The 18,827-nt window shown below is 39.4% G+C and overlaps 3 protein-coding genes across 4 annotated transcripts in view; all 3 read left to right on the forward strand.

Moving 5' to 3' along the window:
* The first annotated feature begins 568 nt into the window (after positions 1-568).
* On the forward strand, positions 569-10,798 carry LOC135609382 (1-aminocyclopropane-1-carboxylate synthase 8-like). Its single transcript, XM_065102583.1, has 5 exons — positions 569-765; positions 857-988; positions 1,081-1,241; positions 1,323-2,175; positions 10,575-10,798. Exons 1-5 carry the CDS (start codon positions 613-615, stop codon positions 10,659-10,661), a joined length of 1,386 nt encoding a protein of 461 aa, XP_064958655.1. The 5' UTR covers positions 569-612; the 3' UTR covers positions 10,662-10,798.
* Positions 10,757-11,312, forward strand: LOC135609299 (homeobox-leucine zipper protein HOX19-like). The gene is made up of 2 exons (XM_065102404.1): positions 10,757-10,956; positions 11,042-11,312. The coding sequence occupies exons 1-2, from the start codon at positions 10,757-10,759 to the stop codon at positions 11,310-11,312; spliced, it is 471 nt and encodes a 156-aa protein (XP_064958476.1).
* Positions 11,313-18,333: 7,021 nt separating this feature from the next.
* LOC135609383 (serine/threonine-protein kinase TOR-like) overlaps positions 18,334-18,827 on the forward strand; it is a 63,862-nt gene continuing 63,368 nt past the window's right edge. For both annotated transcript variants that reach the window (XM_065102585.1, XM_065102584.1), the window contains exon 1: positions 18,334-18,587. In XM_065102585.1, coding sequence (XP_064958657.1) covers positions 18,477-18,587 — 111 coding nt within the window. In that variant the 5' untranslated portion in view covers positions 18,334-18,476. The remainder of the gene's footprint in view (positions 18,588-18,827) is intronic.

Genomic DNA, 18,827 nt, shown 5'->3' on the forward strand with positions numbered 1-18,827 from the left:
GGTCAAAGATCAAATGCCCATCAAATATTAAGGATGATCCATTTGCAACCTAATATGGCGGATCCAATTAAATGGCTGATCTTTAATTACGGTTGGACCCAACCGATTCCATCAAGATGTTGCATGCAAGTGGATCGTTGATTACGATCCGGCAATCTCTCTTTCTTATGAACGCGACAAATGTTTGACCTATTTAATGGTCAACACTCCATCAACTTAAATTGTTATGGGCTATCGTCGGTCCTATTGTGATCTCAAAAAAAGCGGATAAATCGCAATATACCGAGTTATTTATTATTTTAGACTATTTATTTATCAGTGGTAGAGTCGCAGGGGCCCACTGAGGACGCAGTGCTGCAGCCAACGACGAGGCAGGTCGGTTGCGAGGTACGTCGCGAATTCGTGGGTTCAGCATCACTCTTGTGTTCTCCTTGTCTCCTTGAGGCGCTCTCTCTCTCTCTCTCTCTCTCTCTCTCTCTCTCCCCACACCTGCATCTTCACCGCGGCGTTCTCTATATAATTGCAGATAAGTCTTCCATCCCGAACAATCCCTCCACAGCAAATTCTCTTCGCCAAGCAGCCTCCCATTCCCACTCTCCTCAGCGGACCATAATGCCGCAGCAGCTGCTCTCCAGGAAGGCCGCGTGCAACACCCATGGACAGGACTCCTCCTACTTCCTGGGATGGCAGGAGTACGAGAAGAACCCTTACGATCCCAAGACGAACCCCACCGGCATCATTCAGATGGGTCTCGCAGAGAACCAGGTCTGATAATGGTCATGAATCCCATTTCCGCATTCTCGGCATGCTCGCTGATAGCCACCGAGTCTTGATCTTCATGTCACGTTTCATGCAGCTCTCCTTCGACCTGATCGAGTCGTGGCTCGAAAGCCACCCCGACGCTACGGGGCTCAGGCGAGACGGCGTCCTCGTGTTCCGCGAGCTGGGCCTTTTCCAGGATTATCATGGCCTGCCTGAGTTCAAGAAGGTAAGCATTGGATACCGTCTCTATTCTCAAATGTGAGGGAATGAGCGATCTTCCCTGTGTTGATCGATCCGCTTCTACGTAAACGTTCGCAGGCACTGGCGGATTTCATGGGAGAGTATAGACGAAACACAGTGAAATTCGATCCCCACAAGCTCGTCCTCACGGCAGGCGCCACTTCTGCAAACGAGACTCTCATATTTTGCCTCGCCGAACCCGGCGAAGCATTCCTTCTCCCTACTCCATACTACCCGGGGTATGGAACTAGGGACCTGCCACCCTTTCCATTCTCATACCTACACTGTACATTAGTCTCACACAACTACGTGCATAACAGCTTCGACAGGGATCTCAAATGGCGAACTGGTGCAGAAATCGTTCCTGTACGTTGTTCAAGCTCCAATGGCTTCCGGATCACTAAGGCGGCGCTCGAGAAAGCCCATCGACGGGCACGAAAGCTTCACTTGAGAGTAAAAGGAGTTCTGATGACCAACCCTTCCAATCCATTGGGCACGACGATGACACAGGTCGAGCTCGACACCCTGATCGACTTCGTCGTCGCCAAAGACATCCATCTCATCAGCGACGAGGTCTACTCGGGCACCAACTTCGACTCTCCGGGGGTCATCAGCGTCATGGAGGCCATCCAGGGCCGGAAAAATGTGGCACATCGCGTTCACCTCGTCTACAGTCTCTCCAAGGATCTCGGCCTCCCTGGGTTCCGAGTCGGTGCAATCTACTCTAATAATGAGACGGTGGTGGCTGCGGCCACTAAGATGTCTAGCTTTGGGCTCGTCTCTTCCCAGACTCAGTACCTCCTCTCCGCACTGCTCTCAGACAAGGAGTTCAGAAGAAGCTACATCGTGGAGAACCAGAGGAGGATCAAAGAGCGGCATGACCTGCTCGTTCGTGGACTCGAGAAAACCGGCATCAATTGCCTGAATAGCAATGCGGGTTTGTTCTGCTGGGTGGACATAAGACACCTGCTGAAGTCCAACACCTTTGAAGGAGAGATGGAGCTGTGGAAGACGATGGTGTACCAGGTGGGGCTAAACATCTCCCCGGGCTCCTCCTGCCACTGCGACGAGCCGGGGTGGTTCCGCGTCTGCTTCGCCAACATGTCGGCGGAGACGCTCGAGCTGGCGATCCAACGGCTCGACGATTTCGTAGTTTCCTGTCATGGCCACAAGGTGATCTGCAACTCAGGATGCAGGATGCAATCATGCATGCCCAAATGGATCCTTACGGTGCCATCCTCGGATCGCATGTTGGAGAGATGATGCCAGTGACGTAAAAGACCGTGTGATGCTACCTACCATGTTTCTATGTCTGTTTCGTTTCATCAAGAGGTTGTGCGTTGCCCTCTGTCTCTTTCTTCTTCCTTGAGCACGATTTTAAAGTGCTCCAAGGAATCATGTGTAGAAGTTTGTTTTTAATGACTTTACATGGTTGAATCAGATCTTTTCCTTTGTATTCAACTTTGAATTAGTATGCCGCCTGCATTAAATATCATGACATGCTTCTACTATGAGACTGTTGACGTTAATATAAATGAAGGGCTTTTGCAAAACAGTCAATTAAATCATTTCCATGGCAATGTTATTATACAATCCCACATTATCAAAGAAAAGATTTGTAACATATACACTCCCATAAGAAGAATTCATGACCTGAGAAGGTGGGGCCATTTCCAGTTTTGGTGCATGCTTCTTCCACTTGTGTAGCTGAGGGATTTGCCATATCCACTTTTGGCAGCTGGGTTTACTCTTCTTTTATCTGCTTTGTATGTCTGCATCTTCCTCCATCTAAGATTCGTGACAGATAATTCAATGCTTCTTTACTGCTCACAAGTATATCGGAGTTTGATGATCCTATCTAAGCTTCCCTACAATGCAGATATGATTTCTTCGTTTCAACTGTTGTGATTTACATTTGACATGCAGATGACGCATTCATGGAGCTTGGAAACTTTGTTCGGCTTGGCCTCAGAAAAGGGTTCTGACATCATCCACAAGAGGAAACGTAAGGAAGCAGACATGTGGATGTTGTCCTGTGTGCACACAGGTCATGGCACAAACCTGTCTTGGAACAATCCAAGCATACAGGTCAGTGGACCAGCTTGTCCAACGACGACGCTGATTTCTTGACTGCTCCCTAACTGGCGATTTCCGAAGACAACGCAACCAATCTGTTTGTAGAAATGCGTCAGTGCTGGGAATCCAGGATGCCCCAGTCATTCAAATGCCACTGGAGCTGCTCTTTCCTGCTGCATTCTGATGACTCGAGTCCAGAAGACTTCACTGCTGCTGCCACAGTGACATTGCCGCGTGGGACAGTCTCCATGTGAAGCACTCTCAGCACTGTCATGGAGCGCCAGACAAAGGCGGGGCGGGCCGGCGAACTAGTCCTCCCGGGACTCTCGGTTCCGCCGCTGGCGGCGACAACAACAACAACGACCGTCCGTCATGCCGACCATATGGACCACAGCGCTGCATATGGTGTGCAGCATTTAGCATTGATGGTGGGAGATGGATTGCAACAGAGGATGTAGCATGGCAGGCAATGGAAGTTTGATGGTTAATTGGAACAGTTTATCTTGCAGGAGGCCTGAGGGGTTCAACGTGCAGGCCATGCTTGCTGGCAGTTGCACGGTAAGAAGAGTAGAGTGTGAGCCATGGGAGAGTGCATCGCCTGCTGATTTTATTAGTCTATCTCTGCGACGAGAAATACGATTATGTAAGTACAAAATTCATCGTTGAGGGAAAAACTTTAATACGTCTGCAGGCATATGATAAAACAAAACAGACCACATTAAAAAGTAAATCGTTAATACAAATGAATCATTTAGATATTATAAATAAATATTAAACAATATATTTTCACGAGTGAAAAGTGTTAACAAACATAGGTAAAATATTTGAATTCACAAACATATCTCTAATATCAATTATAAGCATAAAAACTATTGTTATGCTAATATTATGTGAAAAATTTTAATATCAAAATCTGAAATCAAATAATAATAAATCAAATTTATGATGTGTACCTTTCAGTGTCATTCAGAAAACTGTTATTTAATCTGCAAATGTATCATATTCAAAAGCTATAGTAATAACAATCTATAAAGAGAACTAGACTTGCATTCTATTAGTAAAAGGTACACATAATTAAAAGGATATGATAGTAAAAGGATATGATAGAATATTTATAATCTCTTCCATCAAGATCATCTCGTAAAGAATCATACCATAATTAAACTTTTATTCTATTAGTCGATAATCATAATCAGAATCTAATCATATCCATAATATATCTTACTTAATTAGATAGGATCATATAATATAATAGATTAGTCCAATCAAAATAATATATATCCATCGACATATAAATTTAAATATTGACTCGAAAGAAAAACTTTTGGTTTAACTCTCTACGAGTGGATTCAAGGAGAGAAACGAGAAAAGTAAGGAGATAATGATAAATTGTAATTTATGATAATCAACAAAAGTTCTGAATCATGGAGTGTGTCTCTATTCTTCTCTTCAATCATCCCTATCTCTATGATTTATCAATACCCACCATTTTTATGGGAAATTTCTCAATAATAATTATGATTTTTTTTATGTTATTAGTAAAATTTTGTGACAGCACCTATAGATGAATTTGCCATGCGAATAACAATCACAGTAATTCTAAAAGCTTAAGTCGATGGAGCATATAAGACATGTTCTATTGATTTAAATTTTTAATAACTGAGTCAATAAAGAAATAAGTTATGGGTTCTTTTGTTGTGGATGAAACCCTCAAGTTTGTATCAGTTTGCTTCAAGCTATTTGATTTCTAGAGGGATTCTGCAGGAGAAATAATTATTATTTCTTCAAAATTTTGGTGTAGAGGAACTACAACAGACTTGGCCATTTTGATGTTGGCACACACAATCCATTAGTTCAAAGCCCAACTACTTGATTTCCAAATGATGTAGTGGCTTGCTCTCTCCATGCCTTTCTCATGTGTTATTGCTCTGACTCTGATGACAAGCTGCATCACTTGATATTGCAGCTATTTATGTACTTTAAATCTAATTTTCTTGTTCCTCTTGGGAGTTGGTTTTGGTAGATCAAGTTCGACAGCCTCGTTATATGTCTATGGACTTGCAAACTCTCATGCTTTTCTCCTCGTAAGGCCCATCCTAAGCATACAACTTCCGTCGCACTGAATGGCTCTCGTAATATCAATGTCAACCAAAACTTACAATATAGTACAGTAGCATATTGTTGCTAATTATATATTATATTTTATAATTAGATATCATTATTAATTTTTATATTTTTAAAAATTATATTGAGAGTCTTATATTTATGAAAATTAAGCATTTAATCACGTTTCTCTTCGTACCGTCAATTCTGTCGACGAAAATATTGCATGTGTTTAGTGGTAAACCAAAGTGCGATAAACTCAGTACATGCTCAGTGATAAACTCTATGATATTTTTGTCAACAAAGTCGACAGAGTAAAAAAAAAAAGATTAAATATCCTTTTTTTTATAAGTATAAAGATTATAATATATTTTTTGAATCGGTAAGGATTGAAATACTAAAGATAATTAATTATTAAAAAAAATAATCTATAATTAACCCGATTGAACCAGCAACACTGAAAGGGGAAGACCTGTGTCTTCCCCTCGTGACGTAATCAATGGCTGCATCTTAGTTCTAACTATATGCTAAAGATCCACACAGTTAGGCAAATTGGATATGAGTTTCTCAAAAAAATCATGTTTACCACTACATAATCTAAGGTCAATCAAATTTGATGATGTAGTGATAACTATAGTCTAAGGCCAACTAAATTTGATGGTAACGATGAAGGAGAAGAATAATATATTTTAGAATCTCTCGGCACGACTTGAACGTAAGCGATTAGCATCATATCACATCCTCTAAAGTCAAGACACAAATGATTTGGTTAGAATGGTAAGATCAATCATTGGCCATCATATCACCACTATCTTGTTTACAATACCTTTCACATTCAAATCAGTTACAATATTCTCTTCCAATATCAATCCTACTTTCCACCCAAGAATTCATCGCTGGTAGGCTAAACCAAATGTTGCCCTCTTTACGGTAATATGCTTTTGTCACTTTTTTTTACTTGATGTTCCTTTTGAGCTAAACATACAACACACATTTAGATAGGGATCATAGCTGTTGTTTTCTTAGAGATAGGGAAATTCCATCACCTCCAACTCATCCTACCACCTGAGCTGAGCAGGCGACTTAAGTAAAAGTATGGAAAGCTCCATCAAACCCCTACAGGGAATTAACCCATGAACCCTGCCTGTCTTGACTTCCCAATAAGAGCCTATAAGAGTTATTCCTCTTTGACATCACGGTCAAAGAAAAGGTCATGCCCTCGCATTAATGACCGACGACATGGTTCACCTTTCCCACATTCTCCTTTTTCGGATGACTAAAGAAGGGACCACTCTTTTCTTGACTCAAAGTAGTAAGAAGTCAAGTAGGGAATGACATCCCAATGGCTCTGTGCTAATGTTGACCTCGGGATGACACATCAGTAAGTTGGTAAGTCACCTCCATAAATAGCACCTAACGAATAGGGTAGGGGGGCCCTCACCAATCCTCATCCTTGTCGCCAAGCTCCCAAGTATAAAAACTAAATCTCAAGCCAAACGTAAGCATGTAGAAAAATACTATACTCTCTTGAATACAACTAACTCACTCCTTCTCTAACCTTCTAACTTAAACATCGGAAGGGTCACGTTCAGACCTCCCCCGACGCAAACTAATCATGCAGGATCCACGGCTCAGTTAAGGAGTTGCGAAATGACTTCCCCACAGACAAGGTGGTTTGTCTTCCCAAATCAATTCGCTCCCTCCATAGGTAGGAAGCTCTCCATGCTAGCTTTCTATGTTGGATCCTCATGCCAACTCCCCAACTCTCCATGACGGCTCTCTACGCCCATGCCTCATGCTAGTTTTCTATAACAGTTCTTCTCGTTGGTTCTCTAGGAAAGACCTACACTTTCTACGTGGTACCAAGCCAAGCTAAATCATTAGTCAACGACCTATGTAATAACACTTAATTTAATCATAAGCATAGTCAAGATGTTTTCGCTGAGATTCCTATCATTAGTTTCTAATTGGATCATATATGAAATAAATAAGTTTATCAATCTTATTTTTTAAAAAGTACATGATTATTTCTATTTTTTATTTTTTTTCTCACTTATCTTTCCACCTTTTATTTAAATCCTTTAATTATTTTATTTTATAGCTATAGAGATATTAATGTAACTTTTTAAAGTATATAAATTGAGACGCTAAAGACAACTAACTACAATAGATAATTTATAGTTAGCCCTAGGGATGTTGAGTTTATAGTGGAAAACATGTTATACAAAATAGCCCATAAAAAAAATACTGAGTTTTTGTTGATGGAGATGAGAAATGATCGTGATATTTTGTGACACTAAAAGATGTATTATTGATTGATGTGTTATTCAAATAAATATGGTTACGTGAGAGTTGGAACTAAGTATTGCTTGTGGGATTATACCTTAATTTTCTTTTAACTTATAAGAGGATGTGGCAAATGGATAACATGCCGAAATATTATGTTTTACTAAAACGTCTCATTAACCTTAAATATTATGGTTTAGCTTAGATTGCTTCATTCGAAGGCTAAACCATGTTGTCTTAAGAATTAGGCTAAATCACTCTTCTTTCAAATTACTCACATCAGACATGTCAAGTATGTCACTAGGATAAGTTTTTAGTTGTGCCCACTTTATCTCCCAACACCAAGCTTATGATAAATTCAGACTCAGACTCAAACAAAAGTTAACTTCAAATCTTAACGTATGGAATAACCATATCTTACTTTAACATTAATAACAACAACAAAAAGCATAAGTTCACCGGATATAACTTGTAGGCACAACCAACCAATGTATTCCAATCACTTGTAGCAATTGGCAAACATCTAAGCCGTAATCAATGCTGTCAATATAATTCGAAAGTTGCTGGTATCTTATTCTGCAGACTCAACTCACATCATTCTATTCTTGTCCACAAGACTCGAATTCCTTTTTATAAATGTTAGAAAGTCAATTCAAAATAATTTTTTTTCTTTTTTATTTTTATATTATCGTATTCTTATAGCTGAAAATTTTGAGAATTCAAGTCAAAGTCAAAATAGAACTAGTCCATGACCACCACCATATATGGTAATAAGATATCAATTATATTATGGATTAGCTCTTATATATGTACTCTGCCATCAATTCAAGTCAAAATGAAGTTAAGCCTATTTTTCTTAAAAAAAATTATACGATAATATTTTTTTTATGGTACATCAGATATACCACTCACCTTGAAATTTTAAGGATTCAAATCAAAATGAAACTATGTCAGGATTATTATCTTTGGTTGCTACGTTTTGGGTTAAGACTAAATCATCAACCTAATACTCTAATGCTAAAAAATTAATTTAAATTAAATTAAAATTAAAATTTAAGACCACTAAGTCCATTTTTCACTCATGTATCTTTTAATATCTCTTCCTGATTCAAAGAATAGTATTCGTGACGCAACCGAGAAGCACTTATCGACACTCTTTGGGCATTCACTTTCCAGTAGAAAGACAAGAAACAAAGTGGGGGCACTCATTGTAGTTTGCAGACTATACGTCTGCAAGAGAAAAAGTGGGCGAGAACAGACACAGAAACTTCATGTGCTTGTTGTGCTCTCCAATCCAAACTCCTCTTATCCTCCCATCCTTTTTCTTGGGATCACCTCATACGAGCTCCATGATTGCGCCTACCACTTCATATGACAGCAAAAAATCATTGGCGGGACCGTGCTGACATGTCACGACACGTCGCGCTTTCGGCGCCAGCTTTGCCCCCTCGTCAACTTGGTTTGAGGGACGGGATGACGTCCGAAAAGCTTCCACTAGTTTTTGTCATAATCCGATGTGATTAGGTTTAGTTTCTGAGCACTTCCTCATTGTTTGTGGCTCTAATCATGCGTTTGGCCATCGATTTGTCCGGTGGCATCGAAGTTGCATTATCTATCTTGGTATGTTTCGGTGACTGACTTAAGAATATACATCTATCTATCTGGTAATTAATTGACTCAAATATGCATCTTCCCAATGTTTTAGTGGAAGGAGAGAATGATAGGAAGCTTATCAGTTCGATCACTACTTGGCTGAGGAATCCATTGTGTATCAACAATCGATCATAGTTCCATGACAGATGTTTCAGCTACAGTTAGCACTACAAGAAAATGACGGAGTGTAATTAGCAAGACCCTTTTAATGCTCATGGATTTAAGAGATCAAAATGATTCAAGAAATACAAAAAGTTTCTACCCATTTACGGCTAGTAAAATATTTTCTTCTCTCTCTTATGCATGCAAGAGAGATAGGGAGGGAGGTCGGGGTGCATAACTCCTTTGCTATATATATTTAGAGGAAATTAAACTTGGGATGTTAATTCTATCGGTCCTTCCCTGCTCTCCACCGCCACAAGCCAAAGAAAGACCAGACAAAGGGAGGGAGCACAGCTACATGAGCCCCATATCTCTACCACAGTGTGAGGTTGCAGCTTGCAATTACTCCTTGCAGCGAGGCAACAGCTCATGTGTGGCCTTTATGGAGGGCTACACAACAACTAATACTTGGGGGTTTTAATCATGGCATCATTGGTCGACGACTTTGTGATATCACTTCAATGATAAAGAGTACAGAATTCATCCCACCAAACATAATTCATATATATATATATGGGTTTGATCATTTTTTTTCCTTTAATTGTAAGGATAAATCAAATAATGTTTTAATATATTATCTGAGTCAAGTCTAATGAATATTTTGCTAGTATCTCTTTTTTATACTCACGTAAGGATAAGTAAACTATCATTTGGCCTACAACAATTTTGGCACTCATCATTTTAAATTGTTGTGTCATATATCAAACTTAATATATGTCCTTCGATTCTTTTAATTTTTAATGATATGAAACTTTTTTTCCAATCCTTTTTGACATATTTCTTTTACATATGAATATTTTTATTAATAATATTAAATAAAAATAAGGTCACACCCGGACAAGTGTGACCTGCCTAAAATTTCTATTGCTAGGAGTTGAATTGTCACATTTGTCCACAATTATTCTTTTTTCAGATAGACTCCCATGCCAAACGTTTTTCCTAATAATCCATACTCGGTTCTATTTCCATTCCATTTTTCCTCTTTCTTTTCTTTCCTTTTGCTGACAGCCATCGTCACCATCTCTCTCTCTCTCTCTCCCTCAAGCAATATAAACAAGAACCAGTAGCGGAAGAGGCAGAGATCTGAGCGGAGCTAGACATGGACATAAACAACTCACAAGACATCCGTGAGACTGCCCTCTCCCTCGGGCTGGGCGTCGGTCCGACGACAACAACATCGGCCGAACATCTCCGGCCACGAGAGCCGTGCTCGCCTCTCACGAACTTGGCCTCCGACCAGCCATCCCTCGCCTTAAGCCTCTCCACCGATGCCTACGCTGAAACTGCCAAAGCAAAAGAGGAGTCTCGGCCGGCGCCGGCGTCGTCTTCTCGTAGCGCGGTTTCGTCCTTCTCCTCTCCGCATGCGACGATCGTTTTGAGGGAGAAGGATGTCGGAAGCGACGAAGCGGAGGAGGACGAGGAGGACAACGGATGTGTCAGGAAGAAACTTAGGCTCACGAAGGAGCAGTCCGCCATGTTGGAGAACAGGTTCAAGGAGCACACCTCCCTTAATCCTGTAAGTGTTCGACGTTATTACATGGACAGTTCATGCTTTCCTCTGTTAGCTTCCATCTCTTATCTTTGTCCTGATCAGAAACAAAAACAAGCCTTGGCCAAGCAGCTAAATCTCCGGCCGCGGCAAGTGGAAGTATGGTTCCAGAACAGGAGAGCAAGGTGTGAGCGCAGCGATCGTAGCTCCTTGCACAGATCTATTGCTCTCTCATTGTATCCATCTCCTCTATCCATGTTTTGGTTATAGGACGAAGCTCAAGCAGACAGAGGTGGATTGCGAGATCCTCAGGAGGTGCTACGAGAAGCTGACCGCGGAGAACCAGAGGCTACGGAAGGAGTTGCAGGAGATGAAGTCTCTCAGATTCTCAGCGCCGTCGCCGCTGTACATGCAGATCCCGGCGGCCACCCTCGCGCTGTGCCCGTCCTGCCAGAGGATTAATGGCTCCGAAGCTGGCAGTGATGCAGCACCGAAGCCTGGTCTCTTCCTTAATCCCATCACACATCCAGCTCCATGTTAACGTACTTCAGAAACCCACAACCTCTCTTTTTTTCCTGGGGATTGTGAGTTACCTTTCAGCTGCTCTGGGTTGAATTATGTCATCTAAATGCTTGTTTAATCTATACGACTCTGTGTGTGTGTGTGTGTGATCTGTTAGTGAATCCAATTCTCATGATCATTTTTAATAGATTTATCATATTGAAATCTGAGAAATCATGTTATAGAAATAGCAACCGAATCTAATTATGGTTCTTTAGAGAGAGAAATCTTTAGAAGAAAAGAAGCTCATACATTAGTGATGAGTTAAAGTGAAAGCTTAGACTGAAACGCGAATGTTTGCGTTGGACATACTGAGACTATCATCTCTCTTTATCCCTCCATGCTTTCCCTCTTTCGTGTCTGGTTTGGGAATGAACTGTTGATTGGAAGAACTCTTGGTGGAGAGGTTTGTGAAGCACATGCGATGTATGGAGCGCAGCACAAAAGAAACATGATGTATACTTGTGTTGAGGTATGTGAAGTATATATATATATATATATACATCTTGATTTGTGATTAGGGTTGGCTCGTGTCATCCTTCCAAGAAGGAAGGGAGAGGGAGAGGTTTGTGGGTCAAATAAAGAAGCTTTTCTTTATCTTCGCACCATGCATGAGTGGTGGGAATCTGGAGCCCACCGATGGGTCACACGTCCATGTGGTGACATGGCCCTTCTCCCTGCACGGTGGGTCCCACAAGTTGAGGTCCATACGAAGTTGTTCTCGTCCCCTTCGAATCAGCCTCCTGTCTCTTCGGGAGGGCCCCACGAACCAATTGGCTCCTCCCTATGCACATGTTCGGCTAGTTCCCACTACTATATGCTAATTCTTTGATGTGGCCCCACCTGGTGGATCACACCTCCATCTGAGGATTTCCACAAAGCTTTATCTTTGATAAATACGTTTTTGAATTTTATGAAGATTCTTATTCTTCGATGTGGGCCCACCTGGATCACAACCTTTGCTCTTGTATGTTCATAATGTTGGACCATAATATCTAGGTTTCTTTGTATAAAGACTGATATTTGTGATGGTGGAACAACACAGTTAGATCAATAAATATTAAATATAAAATTCTACTATATATTTTTCATCCTTATTTCTTGACAAACCTAATATATATATATATATATATATATATATATATATATATATATATATATATTAACGACATCATCTTTTTTTTTTCTCCTCGTCGCATTAGACAAGGAGAAGACCCACAATCAGGTTAATACCATCCGATAATAGACGGTCTACGTACCGATCTGTTGATGGGCCAGTACATATCGTTCAAGATAATATTATTTAAAATTAAAATCTTTAGTATATATATAGTATTTTCAATCTAAATCATCATTTTTTGTTAAGTGGTGAAGGCAGATTTTGATCTCATACTGATCTGAAGCTAGTTATAAAATAGATCTTCAAAGCTAAGCAAGAAAGAAGGAATGCAATGACACTTTTCCTCTTCGGGGTTTTTACATGTCTAAAGTTCGAAATAACAAATTTCTGTCCCCAATATATACACCTACCATTAATGGTCATGCAAAACACTCGAGCTAACCTTTATCAATCATGATTAGCAGTTGTTAGTTCGGATTTATGTTATTAACGTCATTACTGTCCCAAGAAAATTTCTGTACCATATATTACTATCAATTAGAGTTTCAATATTGCAACTTTAATGGTCAATTGACCGAGTTTACCTATGAAGACATACAAGTAATTTGGGAGGGATATACATGGAATTTTTGCTTCGCCATATGATTGGTGGCTACTTACCAAATATTTCAGTGGGCTTCAGAAATCTCCATATCACATACACTGTGCTCTGAGTGCATGATGACAAAGGAGATTACTTGGATCCTACAAGGGTGAAGGGAGAGACTTTATGTCAGATTCACTAGGAAAGGCTATGTAATCATGATCTTAATTATTTTGATTGGGACAGCATGATCTTGAAGTGGTCCAAAGTCTAGCAATCATCATAGCTAAGTTCTGATGGATCAGGCAATGATTGATGTGCCAAGCTCTAAATTGCCACACAAGAGAAAATATGTATGACATAAAGAATATCTATCTATATATATATAATAAAACAAAATAAGTTCATGATAATGTTAAAGTTATAGGTTATTTAGTAAAAATAATTAATTATTTGGGTTTTTGAAAACACTATAATATATAGTCAAGAAAACCATGTGTTGTTTTCAGAAGACAAAACATCATTTGGGTCTGACCAGACTTGGTGCATAAGGGTTACACATTAAGTATGTCATCTCTAACGTTGATTAAACAACCATTATAGCTTCTTGAAATATGTTGGATTGTTTTCATATGCCCTTTATAGCTCGGATTTTGTTTTTTTTTGGTATGCACTTTATAGCTTTCTCACGCTTATTGTTAGGTTTTTATGTTAAAGTGAAAGACATGTGTTTTCATATAAAAGACACAAAAAAGACATGTTTACGACCAAGCTAAGACTAACGATTCAAAAGAAACATGCTTGTTATCTTTATTATTGTGTTGTAAGTAATTATGATTTGAACCTGTCCTTAATGTGATTCGATTTGACCCCGACCCAAATCGATTAAGAACCGATCTCCAATTAAGTCAACGATTCAGCTAGTTCCAAAGACGATTGAAATTGAAACTAATATTTTGATTCAATTTCAATATAACGAAAAAAAGAAGAAGACAAATATGAATTATATGGTGCAATGATTATTAACACATTAAATTTAGAGTCAAAGGGCATAAATTCAAAATTTGATAATTCTTTTTAATATTTTAATCAATCGGAATCAACATCCTTTTTTTATTTTTCTAATCAATCCGAATCAATGAATCCAAACTATTGTTTTTGAAACCAGAACCATGGTTAGGCCTACATGCATCTCACTAATTGATGAACACACATCATCTTCACTCAGAGATTGGCCATAAGGTTCAGATCTATCTTCATGTTTTTTTTTTTTTGTTGCAATTTATAGGTAAATTGTCCTAAAATATAACAAACTAATCTTCAAATACTTATCTTCCACCCACAAATGATGCACAGGTCTTTACAACACCTACTCGTAAAAGGTCAGTCAATTTGTAATATTACACATGTCTGAAAAACCTATAAAAAAAAACAAGATGCTGATTGAACGAAGAGTAAAACATTATCATCCCCTTAAAAGGACACAAATGAGCCGAACAAGCAGAAAAAACAGTTTAAGAAATTTATTAGTTCAAAAGAAGTACCAGTAAGTTTTCGACGATGCACAACACAAAAACTATGTGTTTGGGTAGTAAAACTGCATCAATTAACTTTTTTAAAAACATTTTTGGTGATACAAATTAAATTTCTATTAACTAAAAAAAAGCATCAGTTTTCATCCAAACCAATAGACATTATTTGATCAGCAAGCACAAACAAAATCCATTAACAGAGTCAATATTTTATGCAGAGTATTTGCTTTTAAGAATCATTGAAATAAGGCATCAACAAGTGTGAAAATTTACAAATTATAAACGTATGATTAAAACAAGAAGAAATTTACCCTTGTCAACAATGAATGATCTTGATATAATCTTGAAAGCAGTACTTTTCCATGATGTATGTGCCATAATGTCCTTTAAATCTGTATTCACCTTGGGCATCAATGTCATCATCAGCATGAGATAACCATTCTTTGTACAGAGCAAGATACCTTTGCCAGCTTCATTCATGTTACCCATAGCATCAATCAAATGAGAATGATCCCTGCAAATAAACAGTTCTCATATACACCTAAATTTTGATCTCAGCTATACAAACTTTTACATATTATTTTCCAGTCATCCACCACTCGGACCTATAAACCATTGTCAAAGCATAAATATGTAATCCTCAGACGAGATGCATCCACTAGAACGAGTAGCATAAAGAGAAGAAGAGAAGGACCTATGAATCTTTAAGGGAAACTATAATAAGAAATTTAAATGCTTTTAGTTAAAATAAATATATTACCTTGTACAAAGCTCAACAACAAAAAACAAACTTGTTCTGTGCATCACAAATAATTTCTCCAATTGAATGACTTTTGATATGACCTAATTCCAGTAAATCAAGAATATGCTGAGTTTACATTTCAAGGGCGGACTCAGGATTGCAACCATCTTCTATGTTATAATCATTAACAAACAGACCTGCAGGAGAATCCGGCTGATAGGTTTCTTGAAACATGAAACTAACAAATTCCTCAATCTCAATATTTGATCTACAGATACAAGTCCTAAAACGAAAGTTGTTGCTAGTCTGTGTATTCTTCAGAGCTGCACCAACAAGACTTTCATTCTCAAATCCTAAAAATGTATGCAAATGATGTGGGAAAATAATCCACGCTAATACAATAACATGTGATGAACACCATCCTCTTCAACCATTAGCTATCACAACATCAACCTAGTACACAGTACCTGATGCAGACTGGCACAACTCAAGTCAGCACCATTCAGGTTGGCACAACTCAAATCGACAAACAGCAGCACAGTTCAGACTGGGAGCAGGTTGGCAAGGCTGAGCTAACCAAACCCAGTTCACAGCTTGTAGATTCCGTCACCTGAGTGAGAGAGACCACCAATAGTGGCATTACTGTCCCACTCCAGCCATGGAAGGAAGCTCTCCAGAGATTTTTGTTCTTATGTTGATGTACTTGTTGAACCAAAATTCTAGAATTAGCCATACTTCAGCTGGTCTATGAAATTCTCCATTAACACCAGCATTTGCTGAGATAGAATTTGTGCCAAGACTGACCAACTCAGTGATGTCCTGCTCCAAACTTGGAAATGACTGTATATTACTCAGGACCATTCGATGCTTGTATGTATGCTCCATGGACATTCCCAATTCTCGATGAGTGGTGACCTCAGATGCATGCCTTCCCGATATCACTTCCGGTTAATTCCTGCAGCATTGTATTGCAGATTTGGCTCCATTCAATTGCTACTTTCCTATAACTGGAAGTATTTTGCGATCCCCAGGAGAATTGTACAAGTCTCCGTCCTCTTCCTATCATTAGAAGAAGCAATATATCATATCATTACAAAAGTAAGGACTGGAAACAGATGGGGTGGATGACATAATATAACAAAATGAAAAGAAATTTATGTGATTCATGTATATTATAATATACATACATGTTTTCTTGTGTTATGGATGTTTATACAGAAAGAGAAGAAGACTTGGTGACAGCACAATAAGTAGGTTCCATCATATAATCTTACTTGCCATAAATAAAAAGAAGAAATCTAACTTTTCACACTCATGTCTTTTGGCTCCATAAGAAGATATCTGTATATAATTTAGTATAAACTCATATGCCATGTGTTGTACATAAAGAAAAGTTCTGTATCATGTTCTCATCTAGCACTTCACAGTAGCTACCAAAATGTAAGCTTTTTTCCATCTAAGAAAACCAGAAATCTCTGAATTCAAATTTTACTGCAGGAAGGTCGAAAATGCAACCATATAGAAGAATGTGATTGGAACAAATAATATTTAAAAGAATAAATTGTGAACAAAAACGACTGCCAATTACTAGGGGAATTTAAAATAAATTATGTACATGACGCAATCTGACCACTTAAATGGAGATGAGAACCCTACAAAAAAGAAAAAAAATGTGTACATGAAGCAATTTGGAGAACCAAATAGAGCTAAGAGCAGAGACCAAACATGGTCGAAGTAGCAGAAATTTGCAGCTATCCCAAAAGAATTATACGCACAAAGTTATTCAATAATACAAATATAATTACCAAGGGTTTAATTCCAGAAGCGTAAGGGACATCAGCAGAACAGTTTATGCTCCATGTAGGTAGATCGAGTGTGCCAAAAGCCGAAAGAGCACCAAAAAGAAGACCCAGCCTCTCCTTGGACCGAATTGATCCTTGAAGCTCTTCGTTCCTTCGGCCCTGAAGCGACATAATGTGATCCCGTCGCGGGGACAAGTTTGATGATTCCGGTAGCAGAGAAGTCCTCTTTTTCTTCATCGTCGTCGTGCAAAACCCTAAACTTTGTTGGTTTGTAGTTGTTGCCATCTTTCACCTCATTTTCGCCCTTTTGCTTGCCCAACTGCTACATCAAGAACTGGTGTCAGCCTCTTCCTCCTATTGCAGCTGCCGCATGCTTCCAGCCCGACACTCAAAATGAATTCGATCAGAAACGGAGGAACGGCAATCGTGTTTTGTTGTGAGCGACGAGTAGCCGAAGGGTTTGGACTTCTTCCCTGGTAATGACAGGAAAAGCGACACGACGTCACAATTAAAAACAAGGGAGGGAGGGAGCGAGCGAGGGATGGCTACTGTGTTTTATGCGAGAGGAATGACCCCTGAAAACCCGCAATCTCTCCCAATTGGTCCATGAAAACAAACACACACACACAAATAAATAAAATAAATAAATAAATAAATAAATATATATATATATATATATATATATATATATATATATATCCATGCTCTTGTCACCAACTCTTGTCATCTTAAACTCTCGTTTAAGAGTGTGATAGATCCATGCTCCTTGGCAAAGTTCAGGTCGGTGGTATGAATGCATCTTATAAAAAATACTTAATGATAACCTAATATTACATAGTATTTATTTATGCAATTAATTGATGGTAACAAAAACATCCCAGGCTACCGTATTATTGTACTCTCTTCATATCATCATAATTGATTGCTTTTCATCATTCTAAACGTTGATCGATTACTTTTCATTGTTCTCCTCCTTTTAGTTTTTTTTTTTCTTGTGGAGCACATATTGTATTCTTCTTTTTTCTTAATAGAAGTTATTATTATTATTATTATTTTGCTTGTAAAAGAAAACTATATTGTGGTTGTTTCTTTTGTAGGGCTAAATCCCATTAGGGCGGCTCGATCGAGGTCTGTCGGCTTGGGTTGAGACCATGTCTGGACCGGCTTAGAGGTTACCGGGTTGAGCCGGCCCATGTCATCGAATTTATTTCCATTATTCACATTGGATCCTCCCCAGTTGGTAACGCCGACTCCCAAACGCTCCGCCGCGAGCAAAACCCTTGCCCAGACCATACCCCCATTTCTCTCTCCCTCTACCCCCGCTGTCTTCGAGGACGCCATGCCCGCCGGAGCGCTCTAAGGCCGATGGCCTCCGGCGCCGCGTCGATTCGCTACGGCGGCGCGGCCTCCGTGGGGGGCACAGCCGACGCCCTCAACCGCATCCTGGCCGACCTCTGCACGAGGGGCACCCCAAAGGTCCCAACCCTCCGCTCCGAATCCCTAGCTTCCTCCTTGCGTCTCCCTTCCCCTTGAATCTCCATTGCCTGGTCGATTCTTTCCATCAGGATTCGAAATTGTTTTGTGCTTATGATATGATGTAGGAGTTGTTTTCTGCTACTGCTGGACTTCCTTTCGATTGGTTGCATGCGAACTGTCGACGGGGATCTCGTTTTTTCTTCTTTAATTTGCTTTAGGTTAGAGGTTAGGTAGCTGAAC

Source organism: Musa acuminata, chromosome BXJ2-4, assembly GCF_036884655.1.
Source record: "Musa acuminata AAA Group cultivar baxijiao chromosome BXJ2-4, Cavendish_Baxijiao_AAA, whole genome shotgun sequence".
Taxonomy (NCBI): Eukaryota; Viridiplantae; Streptophyta; class Magnoliopsida; order Zingiberales; family Musaceae; genus Musa; species Musa acuminata.